This window comes from Semicossyphus pulcher, unplaced genomic scaffold (assembly GCF_022749685.1).
Source record: "Semicossyphus pulcher isolate SPU_LCO1_2020_fin unplaced genomic scaffold, fSemPul1.0.p SCAF_13, whole genome shotgun sequence".
NCBI classification, from domain to species: Eukaryota; Metazoa; Chordata; class Actinopteri; order Labriformes; family Labridae; genus Semicossyphus; species Semicossyphus pulcher.
Window position 1 is genome coordinate 2820887 of NW_027211637.1, and position 13546 is coordinate 2834432.

At 44.0% G+C, this 13546-nt stretch overlaps 1 protein-coding gene across 1 annotated transcript; it reads right to left on the minus strand.

Moving 5' to 3' along the window:
* Positions 1-388: 388 nt before the first annotated feature.
* lrrc38a (leucine rich repeat containing 38a) lies at positions 389-9803 on the minus strand. Its single transcript, XM_069660807.1, has 2 exons — positions 8970-9803; positions 389-1208 (listed from the first exon to the last, which is right to left on the minus strand). The coding sequence occupies exons 1-2, from the start codon at positions 9595-9597 to the stop codon at positions 961-963; spliced, it is 876 nt and encodes a 291-aa protein (XP_069516908.1). The 5' UTR covers positions 9598-9803; the 3' UTR covers positions 389-960.
* Positions 9804-13546: the final 3743 nt, after the last annotated feature.

Below are 13546 nucleotides of genomic sequence, written 5' to 3' on the forward strand. Positions count from 1 at the left end.
GCACTTAGCCACCAGCTGCACCAGTGGACCTCTCAGTAGAAGTCTTCAGATCTTCTTAAGCCAGAGGACCTGACACATACCAGTTCTTTGTAGCCTACATTTTTTTATAAATTGCATGGAAACACTTTTAGATACAGGTCTATCTGGTCATGAGTAATAGTGACAATAGATTACATGGTATCAGAAATGTGCTTGTATTACAACAGATGATTAACCCTAGCATGTTTGATTTTTTGTGTTCTGCCATGTTGGCTCACTGGTGCCCAAAGCATTCTTATGCACACAGCAGCAGTGGTCCACCATCGTCTGCCATGTCATGGCAAGAGTTAATTAATGTATGATTACCAACTCTGACACAATGACCATCAAAAAACACTAAAATATCCTGTTTTCTAACCCTAGTTAGGTTCTTTTATGGGTTTGATATATATATTTCCCCACCTGTAAAGATCTCTACGATAAACAATGAAGGACTGTCGTTCTACCTACACCAAAGAGAATAGCTATTGTGATTTTGTTTACTTCAGATCTTTGATTTCCTATGGAGCCTGTACTATGACACACATTTGTTAATTTGTCTTCATCAAGAATACATTTACCTATCACAGACCTAATTACAGGAACGGCCTTTTAAGAATGGTGTAACTGCTTCCCAACGCGACAGCTCCTCCGTGTCTTACAAAAACCATTCCACTGGTCTCTACAGTCAGTACCGTACACAAGAGTAGAAATTGCTACATTCAGTGAAACCAATACCTCACAGTGAGTCCAGCCTATTTGATGTCTCCCAAACCAGTCTGTCATTCTCATCACCGCTCTGATGTGACCTTGGATTTGACAGATCTTTAGCTCTGATGTTTTGTCCTGCTTTCTCTGGGATACCACCAGCATCTCTGAGCCAGAGTTTTGTATGCAACAGTTACGCTTTTATATAATCCGTTTGCCGTTTCCCTTCCACCATCAGTCATTCCCCTCCTCCTCGTCTCCTTTGCTGCCTTTGCTGAGGCGCTGGAAGCAGTGGACTGTAGAAGCAAGGAAGAAGCTGGCCATGATGGCCGCCACGGAGACGGAGATGCCGGAGAAGATGACGATGAGGTAGTCAGTAAGGGTGAGGGTGCCACGGCACTCCCTGAAACTTTCTTCAGAGAGCAAACTGAGGGGAACTTGACGCCCATCGAGAGGCAGGGAGCACTCGATCCCCTCCATACCTGGGAAGAGAGGAAACAGCAGGTGAGGTGCATGAAGAGCGTATGTATCTACAGCCTGCCTCAGACTATCTCACATTCAGACCGAATAGATATGCATGTGTTTCAGAATGCAAGGTGTAGGTCGCCTTTACCTGCGAGTACTGGTGAGACAACTACTCACAATCAAGAAACTTTAGTTGGAGTTGGAGATCCGTAAATTTTAAGGTTTACCCACAGCAAAATCAGTGCACACCAGTGTATGTCGCCATCAGCAGTGCAAGAACTCTCAATGGCTTTTTTAGTTCCTTTTTAAGAGCAGATACTCTCCCAGCACAAGAGGAACTCTGAGTGAAGTAATGTACAGTGAATTGTCCAGACACTGCCACAACTGCTTTAGGTATGGAGACATGAAGAAATGGACCGACTTAGAAGTCTAAAGTCACACCTCTTTTTTCCAACCCAAAACACACAACATACACAGCTCCAACCATGGCGTCCTCCACCTGTTGGCATTGTTTTTGCTGTAATTGTTTGTGACAGCCTGCTTACATCAATTAATGCTATATAGCAAAGTTTCAGGAGCAGGACAACACCTCAACCGCGCCTCTTCCGGCATTCCGATGAATTCAAACCTAACCCTCTCCTCCTCTTTCGCTCTCGTATCCTGCACCCCTCTCTCCCTACCACCCCTTTTCTTTTTCTGTTTCTTTCTGTCCTGTTATCTCCAGGGCCCTGAAGGGGTTTGTTGTGCCCGGGTGCTACGCCGGATCGCCAACAAAGCTTCCCCAAAACACTAACCGCAAGAACTTCATGCCCAAGCATCATAATAATCAATCTCATTAATCAATAGATTGTTAAATCATATCCTGTTGATGGTGTGGTCCCTGCTAGTGAAGTGTTCTTATAAGAAGTTTGATTGCAAACAGTAAAGAAGCCCTTGAAGGTATGCAGTTCTCAGGGGAGCTTCCCAGTGACACCTGTTCGTTATCAGTGAAAATGGTTCACTCACTGCAAGGTTCCAGGTGTACACTCTGTCCGGCCCACTACGCTCTGCACAATGAAAGGCGCCTGGTTCTCCCATCACAACAGGGCTCTAACTAGACTCTTCTCCTCAGTCGCCCCCCGGTGGTGGAACGAGCTACCAAACTCCACTCGGTCCACAGAGTCCCTTTCACCTTTAAGAAGAAGCTAAAGACCCAGCTCTTTATGAACCTCTGACCTTAATGATGTTGATGCTGTTGATGATGATGACATCGAGGATGTAGTTTATGCTGACTAGGATTTTCATGATGACTATACTGATCCTGTTGATGTTGCTGATGATGATGATTATTATTTAAAAAGAAGAAAAAAAAAAGTCCTATACACTGCCTGTTGGTACCAGTGTCCGATCGCACTAGAAGCTGTTTGTTGCTACCTACCCGAAACTCCCACATAAGTTTACCACTTGCTGAAACATTTTAGAGCTGGTTCCACATGCTAGCTTTTAAGGGACCAACTAACTTTCCCTGTGCGTTGCTGCAGCTCTAAACAAGACCAGACTTTCTTCTTACTGAGCGGTTTTACCCAAAAGGAAATTACACTTTACTATTTTTAATAAATCATTTGTCTCTGGCCATTGAGTGCTGCACATATTTCTTCTGAAATTAGGTCCCTCCACACAGCGGCCTCTCTTTCTGCCCATGCAGTGTTTAGATGTTTGTCAGAAAGAAAAGGTCTGCTTTTAAGAACAGTTAACAGAACCCCCAGATTCAGCTTCTGTTAAAACCAGCTCCTGTTTATTTGTGAAAAAATGTTTTAGGCCTTCTTTTTTACTGCACCACATTTTAGATCATTTACATGAGATTTTCTTACACATCTCATCCACTGTAATATTCTTACTAATCTGGTCTCCTCAGATAGTGAAAAACCTGGTCCTAACTGGGTATTACAGCTGTAATTGCTCCTCACACACAAACACACACACACACACACACACACACACACACACACACACACGAACACACCATATGAGCAAACACATAGTCTTAATTACAGATTCCTAAAATTAACAGGGGTACTTTCAAAGCCACAGTAAGCCCTTGATCATTCTCCAGGACAGGCTGTGACAGCTGCAGAGTAGCACGCGGATGTGCACGCTTCTTTACTGTACATGCTACAGTCTGGGGGGGGGGTGTACACATGTCCCTGTTCTTTACATGTGCACTGCAAAACATGATGGTGACCTCCCGGCAGCACAGAGAACAGTTAGTGTACAACTGCAAATAAATACAAAACCCAAAGATGCAGAATGTGCAGTACATACAGGTGCAAGTACAGAGCTACCAATTTGATCTGTGCATCTGTAGTGCCACCGGTCAGACATTTATACTGCACACGGCTGGAGGCTGCGTTTAAAAATAATTGTAGTGTGTGAGTTGTTGCATTAACTGTGCGTGTAGTTTGACACTTGTAATCATTGACATTTTATTTGATTTAAGTCTCTGTTTCCTTTGGCAAAGGAATCTATTTGCAGTCCCAAATTGGATGTCACCTGCTGATAACCTGTATCATCTCAGCAGAACAAGGTGGAGGTGGCACACATCATCATGTCTGAATCACTTGACAGTCAAATATCCCAAAGTATCAGACTAATATTGTTTCTTGTACTCTGTGATGAAGTTAATATGGGAATGTTTGCATGTAGGACGATTTCAATAACAAAAACTAATGCTCATAGCTCTGGCCGTTGTTTCTGTTTGTTTTGATTACATTGCACTTGACATTTTCAGCGGCCTCGGGGCAGAAATGCTGCTTGACCCTTATTGACCCCAGAAACAACCCTCCCACCTTTTACCCTTTTTGCATTGTGCGTGTACCCTGTTGCCTTAAAGTTCCCAAAGAGGACAGTGCACACAGCAAAATGCACACGCAAAAAGAAACAGGATCATGTAATAGCTTACAAGAAAATGAGCCTTTATCTCATCTGATTTATCACCTCAGTAAACATTTTCCTGAGTTTTTGGACGGCTCTGTAAAACGTGCAGCTCATGGTGAATATAAACAGATCAGATACATGTAGGAAGAGAGGAACAGAAAGAGCCACTGTGTGCAGGTACAGCAGGTGAAGGTGTGTGGGGGAGAAATAACTGAAGAGAAGCAGGTGAGCAGATTAAAGTAGCTTGTGAACAAACACTAACATATGGTGGAGAAGAATGAAGCACAGCTATAATGGAATTATGATATAACTTTCTTTTAAGGTATAATCTTTAAGATTTTCTTGTAAATAAATGTCTGTTAAGTCTCTATCTATTGCTGAACGAGGTAACACAATGGTGACTGAGCCTATGGCCCACTGATGAAAGCCTTTGCATTTGCAATATATAGTAGTATTACAGACTGGGTGTCTGTGGCGACTTTAGTGGAGAAAATCACACACGGGGCGCCCAGTTAGTGACGCGTTTTCCATCAGCCAGCAGTGGATGGTCTGCCAGAGAGGGTAGGCGGAGCTAAGCAGCTGACTACAGATACAACTTCAAAAATAAGTGAAAATCCAAAGAAAAAGAAACAAATTCGACGCTCAGATGAAGCAAACAGTCTGAAAAGGAAAGTGACCGTCAGCCAGGAAAATCAAGAGTTACAACCGGAGCCAACCGTGGACATAAATTGTGAAGTGTCCTCCTGCAATTACCGTTTATTAGAACGAAACTGAATTTCAGATTACAACTTTAAACAGGGTGACGTATTGTTCGCTGCAATACCTCCCCCTCCATTAATGTTCCTGAATATTTCCTGCTGCGTTCACACATTGGCCGAACCATTTTACTAGGAGGCTGGCAGGAGAAAGTCGGGGTAAAGTCGTGGTCGAAAATGCGTCTGTTTGCGTTAACACATGCAGCCCACCAGAACAATGTCAGGAAATGTTCAGGCAGTGCATGTGTGAAAGGGGCTCAAGAAAGATAAACATGTAAGGGCTGGTGTTGTCTACAGTCTCTTAATGGAAATTACCAGCATGGCCTTCACTGCTAATCTGTGTTTACCTTACAGACCAATAGGAATCCAGGTTTACTGTAAGCAACATTTATGCTTCAGGCCTGAATGTGTATATAATATGACAAATCAATCCGAGGAATAAACATCGTATTTGATGTGTATCATTATCGTCTCTGAAGCCATTGTTAATCAACATTGTTTGTAGAAACCAAGTGACGTGTTTTCTGTACTGATGCATGTTAACACCTCGAAACATTTTGTCCACTGTGTGCAGAGAGGCACTAACATTTCCTCCTGACTCCTCTGTACCACTGCTGTACCCAAGAGTCACTACACATCATTGTCAAGCGATTATGTGTGTGCGTGTGTGTGTGCGTGTGTGTGCATGTGTGTGTGTGTGTGTGAATCACTGTAAGACCAGAAGGGGTTTTCCACATGAAAAGGGACTCGGTGACCTCATCGCTTGGTGATATTCCAGTCACGTGGCGCTACAGAAGGCAGCCAGACTCACACACATGCTCACACAGACATGCAGGAGACGGACAGACAGGCACACACCGCCTCACATGCGCACACATACACACACTAAAACAAATTGGACAACATCAACAGAATCAAAAATGAGCCACTAAAATAAATTAGAATATATTCAGCATGGTATGTGAACAAAGACACAAGGGCACACAAACACATGTATGCTCATTGATATGGACGCCGCGTACACATGGACCTATAACACACAGACATGCATGCATGGTGTGTATTTGAAACGTGTGTGCAGGTGTACGCATGCAGAAATGCAAGCTTAATGGAATGTGCAGATTTATGAATTCAGGTGCACACGAGAGCAGACATGCATATTTAGCACACAGACGAACAAAGACGGGAGGGCACTAGCGTTGTAGTATGACTTATCAAATGTGCTGTCTGTGGCTCGACTGCTTTTTAACTCGGTTTAGAACAAAGAGTACCCAGGGTTTCATTTCAAGTCAAGTCAAGACCACATCTGTGGGGATTTCACTAAATTCCCTGTGCATTTTCTTATTTATGGAATCATGAGGGCCTGTGTCCACTAACAGTGTTTTTTGAACTGGCAATTTCAGAGCGCTTCTCACCGACGCTTACTGTTGCTAGGTTATAAAAATTGTCTGGCAGCACCACTAAGTCTGTTTTAAATTTCTCTGTATGCTTAATATTTGCTTTTATTCAAGGAAATTTAACAAATTAAACGTTAGAACATTGCAAAGGAATCATGTCCTGGAAATTGTACCCCTCGAAAAAACGAAAGGATTAGTTTCTCCTCCGCCATTGTTGTTGACAAAGTCCCACCCCTCCTTTATTTTGATTGGTCAGTGAGGGACAAGTGAGACCGACGAGCGTGTTCCAAAAGTTTAACTACTTTAAACTGAGAAAGCAGTGACTGATGCCGAGGGCGTTTTTGTGCTGAGGATGATGAGCGCTGAAAACGCTGAACTTCGTTGCTGCCAACTCAATAAATGCCTTCAGTGGGCACAGGCCCTTACTGTGAATGGAAGCACTCATGACTTTTCAGGCCACATAAAGTATTTAAAGGTACAACAGTGTTAGCTACCCTCAGACATAAATCCTTCACGCTGCACATTAGCTCCCTTACTCGGGATTATACGTATTGTTTTTTTATATATTTTTATTCTTATTGCCTATTTTTGATCTTATTCTATTTAAGTCTTTTACTTATTTTTATTCTAGTTCTGTGTTAATTGTTCTGCACCACAATCACCAAAACAAATTCCTTGTATGTGTAAACCTACTTGGCAATAAACCCCGATTCTGGGATGGAGAGTTATGACAGCAGAAAGTGAAGAACAAGTAATGACCCTTTAAAGGTTAACATATTAAATAGGTGTCTTTGCCTGGCCACGAGCACGCATTAGGTTTGAATCCACCCTATGTACTGCTTTCTCCACATGTTGCTGTATGTGTGTCACGCAGTGTGGGACTCGCACTGGGCTGGTCTTGGTCTCGACTTGGTCTTTCATGCATTGGTCTCGGGCTAACTCAGACTCAATGCCTCAAAGTATTTGTCTTATCTGAGTCTCTGAACACTTTGGTGTTGGTCATGACTTGGTCTTATTCAGATGACTACAACACTAGAGGATGCATCGACATGTCGACGTGCACTTAAAATGGCAACACAGACAGGCACATAGACATATGAATACATACACATTAAGACATATACCATAAATGTGTATACCGAGTAAATGTGTGTGTTAAATGTGTGTTTTGCTGTTCAGGAATCCAGACACCTGTAGCAACAGTACAGTCAGTGTTGTGTGGTCATTAACATTGAATAAGGCGTGTGGCTCACTCAGCTCTGACCTGACCGATGTAAACAGAGGATTGTGGTTACACTAAGTAGGTTGCCTTGTATCTCTCTCTCTCATTGTTAATTAAACTCTAGACACGACAGCCCAGTTAAAGCCAACCAGTGATGTATCATGTCTACTTTTACATTCTGGCACTGCAATGAAGGGAGTCATTGTTATTTAAGTGTCAACAAAGTACCCAAGAAAAGTTAATCTTATGGGAGCTTCCTTGCAAAAACACCTGTACTATGCTGTTGAGATGTTGAAGGTCTTCTGTTGCACTCACATTGCTTGTGTATTTCATGCTACTTATTTGGAAACTATAGTCACCACTTTATGTGCAGATTCATATTTTGAAGTACAAAAATTAGCATGTAAGAATAAAACATGGTTACAAATATTGTGTGTTATATCGTTTGAACAATGCATACAAAGTTCAGACTCAAGCTGTGCGACTCTTTGCATCTGAGCAGGTTTCACCAGAGACCTTTGAGCAGTGACGAGTCGTGTTCCCCCGCTATCATGTGACTGATGTTCATGCCACGTCATCAAAACTGGTCGAACTCCAACTGCTGATGAAGGCTGTGATATAGCCAAAAGTGTTTTTAGCATTTTTTAAGGTGCATTATTTATAAATGCTTATTGCTTAAATAGCCAGAATGTATGCCATCCAATAGAAGATACATGTCAATGGTTAACTGTTAGGAGGCTTCTGGCTATTTGGAGAGCTCCATAGTGTCACTTCAGTTATTGTTGTGATAATACATTGTGAGTTAGCTTTAGCATATGGCTAACAAAAAAAAAACAGAACAGAAGATGAAATCTTTCCCTGAGAAATGTTCCTAAATGATCCGTGATGGACTTGATTATTCGGTAAATGTGATTGTATAGACATTCAGTTAAGTCGTGAAGACACATTTTTACAACATGGAAAAATTAGAGGATTTCTTTCAGTGTACCTTTTTCAATATCTCTGTAATACAGAGATATTGATGTTTATCTTCAGGTAAATTAAGTCCTTCTGTGCCTGATAAAAGCTATACCGGGTTAAATTGTCTCACTCTGCTTTTACAACTTGCTTCGTCCTTCAGCGTTGTGTAACAACGGCTTTATCTCATCCACTGTGTCTCGCTCCACAGCTCTGCCTAACCTGATTCTGATGATCACCAAAAATGTCTCCTCCAGCACTAAACACACGAGATTGTAACTCTCTTCTTCTTCACAATTTGGGAGTCATAATTAGTGCGGCAGAGACGGTGTTTTGTTACCTCAGAACACAAAGATGGAGACGTGCTCTCATCACATCTCTGTGCTGGTTTTGTCAGTTCATTTCCTTTGTTCTAATTGCAGCTGCTGACTCAAATGTTCAGAGTGAATGCATGTTTTGGAAATGATGTGATTTCCTCTGCTCTGGCATGAGAGAAAGCCTGCATGTCCGTGCTTTAAGCAGCTTATATCTTACCCTTTGGGAGCTTGTGACGGTTCTCTGTCAGCCAAACAAACAGTTTGGCAAAGTGGCAGTTGCAGAGCCAGGGGTTCCCCTCCAGACGCAGCATCCGGAGGGAGGGCAGGGACTCCAGCACGCTGACGTCCAGCTCTGTGAGACCATTCCTCTCCAGCTCCAGCTCCCTCAAAGAGGTCAGACCTGTAAAAGCGTCCCTGTCCACCATGGTTAGGTAGGGGTTGTTCCCCAGGCGCAGTTTGATCAGACTCCTGGACTCCCCAAATGTCCCAGAGGGGATTTCGGTCAGGTTGTTGCTCCCAAGATCCAGGAAGACTAACCTTGAGGAGGTGGTCAGGGTCCCTGGCTCCAGCTGGGAGAGGGAGTTATTCCTCAGGTCCAGGTAGACCAGATCGCTGTAGAGGACCAGGAAATCTGAGGGGATCCAGGGAATCCAGTTGTTGGAGAGCAGGAGACGGCGAACATCCAGAGGGATGGAGTCCGGGACTCTGGTTAGACCCTGGCCGGTGCAGTCCACAGTGTGGTGGTCTGGACACAAACAGCTGGATGGACAGTTGTTGGCTCTCGTAAGCAAGGTGGAGGAGATCAAGGCAAGGAAAGGCTGCAGCCAGTTAATGCATGGTAACATTGTCGAGGGGGCGACAGGAGACAGGGGGGTGAGGGGGTCTCGGCAGGGGGTGAGAGGGGAGGACAGGGGGACGGGCGAATAGACGGGTTCAGACCTCAGGGAGGGAAGGGGAAGGAAAGGTCAGACGATGTGGGTTCAGCGTGGCGCTGGCATCCCTCCGTGCTCCATGCACCTCAAAGCGAGAACAACCCGAAAATCCATCGTGTAGCGAGGGAGCGTTGTATTCCAGGAGATCATGTAACAAGCAGTCTGGATCAAATAGCAGCCTGCTGGCTTTGAGGGGAGAGAGGGGAGGAGCGAGCGAGCGAGAGAGCGTGCAGCAGAGCGAGGAGGAAAGGGAGTAGGGGGGATGTGAGAGGGGAGAGGATTAACACAGAGGTAAATAGAGACTAACGAACCAGAAGCCAGGGGGCGGGGTTTGTGGGGTAAGCCTGTAGACATGTGTTTGTGTGTATGCATGCGTGTGTGTGTGTGTAGCAGGGACACCCTACATGCCTCATTAGTCAGCTCCTGAGGTAAACCAACTGCTCCTGTCGTCAGTCGGATCCGTCGTGCAGAGCATCAGCGAGAATCCTGTCAGGGTGGTTTGATGTAGCGGCTCCTCCATCACGCAGACAGAATGGAGATGAGGATGCCATCACCATGTGTGACTCACATGTGACGCTGTGAAATACGTACAGCAGCGTCACACGTAGTCTCCTGGAATCACTGTTGTTTTCCTCCCATGTCTCCATGACTGCTCCATCGGTCCCTCTCTCACCTCTGCTTCAGGCGCTGATGTGAAGGGAAGAGGAGTGTTGACCGATTGAGCGGGCTTTGATTGTTCGCAGAAAAACAACCACTGAAGACAATAACGTCACAACAATCCACAAACATCCCCACAGTCTTGTGTTGAGCCTCGACTTGTTCTGTCTGAACAAAATCAACACATCAATCCTCCACCTGAAAGCAGACTCATCCCCAAGAGATGATCTCAACGAGGGGGCTGTCGTGTGCTAAACTCAGCCTGAAGGGCTGATGGAAACAATACGTCTCATCTACTCAAATAACACGAATGAATTCTGTCATTTTCTCTTTATATTGCTGCATTTTTGTAACACATTGGGCCTCATGCAAGAAGCGATATACGAACAAATTTTCTCTTAACCCTCCCGTCATGTTCGGGTCAAATCTGACCAATTTACAACTTTCATCGATCATAAATATTATGTTTCACATTTGATTGCCTCGAGGTCTCATGATATCCTCCACACGAGGCATGTGAACATAAAAACAAAAACAACCAATATAGGAAATGAAACACTAGATGATGTTCATCCATCAGATGGAAAACATCCCCATTCACACACACACATTCATTGAGCCAAAGGAAGAGGAGGTCGACGTTGAACCAGAGATAGAGGAGGATGTCTCAAAAAAACAACAATGATGAATTTCACATTTTCAATGACTTTTCTTTGTATATTCACTGCAGTTATTCATGTTAACCACCAGTCTGGGACTTTGTTTACAGCTTAAAAAGGTGTTTGATGATGATTAATGGTTTTTGTGTTCATGTAAGAGCAGTTAAAACAGACACCAAAGTCAGGGGGAGAAACGAACACGACAGGAGGATTATTTTTGATCTTATCCACGATTTTTTCTTATTTTGTTCATACCCACTGGTTTCCAGGATTCACCAGTGTTTTCTTATTTTTGCTCGTCTCTTAGGTAAGAGAAAATGTAAAATGATTGGTGGAGAGCACTTTTACCAAGATACGACAGAAAAGCTCCGGTTTTCATAGTCCACAAATTGTTTGTCCAATGCACGGAAATATAAGTTTTAAAATTGAGATCAAAAAAATGCATCATAAAATCACAATAAGATTATTATATATTTTTAGGGGACTTATGCTGATTGGATTATTTAAGTTTTGGGTTAAAGAGATACTGGGCTTGAGTCCCTGATGTGCCCTGCAGTGGATCTTCGTCTGTGTGGGGGGCTTCAGAGACGGACACCCCCACTGTCGAATGGAGCGTCTGACTGCACACCTGAGGGCCGTGTTGGAAATAAGTGTTTTTTCACTTTAACATGATATCCCTTGGAATTTTATTTGTGTCTTGATAATCAGTCAATAAAATAAAAATCAATTGCCTGTCACTGCCACCTCTACAGTTACTTCCTGAAGTCTTTGCTCTGTTGGCGATATCACCACCTCCTCCTGTCCCGCATTTTTGATGTACCTGTAACACTCTGGAAGATCACGTTCACTTTTTTAAAAGTTACAATGTTACAATTTCATTTGTCCAAAGCAACGTACATCTGAGAGTTAATACAACACAAGCAACGATCAAGACAGGAGGGAACGAGGTCAGGAAGAGCCAACAAACAGCTTCAGGTGCGACCGGTTACTGGTGGCAACAGGACATGTGAGGTTTTGGGTTGATTGAAGACCAGTGGCGCTGCAGAGTTCTGGATCATCTGCAGAGGTTTGAATGTGCATGCAGGAAGGCCTGCCAGGAGGGAGTTGCAGTAATCAATGCGTGATATCACGAGAGCGTGTCCCAGCAGTTGTGATGCATGCTCTGACAGGTAGGGTCTGATCTTCCTGATGTTGTACAGGGCAAATGGACATGACCGAGCAATCGAGGCCACATGAATCTAAAAGGTTTGCTGGTCGTCAGTTGTGACGCCCAGGTTCCGGGCAGACTTAGTGGGTCTGACTTCAGTTTGTCCGAGCTGTATTTTGATTTGTTGTTGCATAGAGGGACTGACTGGGATGACAAGGAGCTCAGTCTTGGAAGGTTGAGCTGAAGGTGGCGAAAGTATTTCGATTTCGCTCCGGCTGTAGTTATTCATTCTTCTTCTTACTACTTTTTCTCGGTGGCATTTCTTCTTCTCCTTGTGCCTGATTTGCACACGGCACAACATGCACCTTATATAATGTATGAGGGTACCTATGCTAATTACAAAAAATCAACTATGTGCTTCCAATCTGAAATCAAGTGGGATTCATCATTCAGCTCTCCTGGGAAAGAGCGGATTGGGATGGTAAGGAACGTTTGGTGCATCTGGCTTTTTCTCTTAACTTAAAATGAAGAGAAATTTAAGAGACAGTCGCTGCATGCGGCCCGCTGTATCCTGTGGGCCCTCACACACATCTGTAGACATTAGCCTGAAACTTCAAACTTGCCTTCTTGGATTACTTGATATAAAACATTTAAATGTTTCAATGAATCGTTTCCTTTTGCTTTCACAGAAGTTTGCTTGAACATCCATGTGAATTTCATCAGAACAGAATCAATGCTGGACTAATCCTAAATCCCCAAATCTCCTGTTTGCCCGCGACGTCGGGTCAGCAAAAACTGAAATATTACATAAATATCCCTCGAGTGTCTCTGAGTCCGCTCTCGTCTCTATCATGTAGGAGAGAGAGGAAGTAGGTCACTCCAAGTGTCACATCAGCGAGCACAGAAGAGTTGGTCTGCACCAAGCTGACCTACACTCAATGGTTGTCACTTAAAGCCTGGCTGAAGCAGGCCGTCGAACAATGCTGGACCGAGCTGTGATTCTGGTGGAGCAATGTTTGCTCCTCTTAGGGTCATTTACGATACAGGCCTGAGGTCATTACACTGACTTCAACATAACCGGACTGGCTGAAAGTCCCTCTCCTAGGCCAAGAAGAGCATGAGAGTCTGTTGTAACATATTAATATAAATATAAAGGCCAATTCGCTGCTGTATCGCCTCCGCGAGTGTTGGCCAGCTCGCCCACTGTTCCTGCTCGAGGGATATGGAAATATGAAGCACTGTCTCTAAGTCCAATCTGTTCCTCCAGAGTGATGACCGGAGCCCGACCCGGTTGATACAACCAGCATCCATCACAGGCGCTGTTCCTCTGTTCTTCTCGGTCAGAATATCCACGTAGGAAAACTCCCTGAGGTAAACAAAGAGGGAGAGCAGACTGTTT

Coding starts and splice junctions, on each gene's coding strand:
- lrrc38a (XM_069660807.1), bottom strand. CDS start 9,597: ATGTTACCATGCATTAACTGGCTGCAGCCTTTCCTTGCCTTGATCTCC. Junction 1,209..8,969: donor CCGTCACAAGCTCCCAAAGG/GTAAGATATAAG, acceptor CTCTCTTCCCAG/GTATGGAGGGGATCGAGTGC.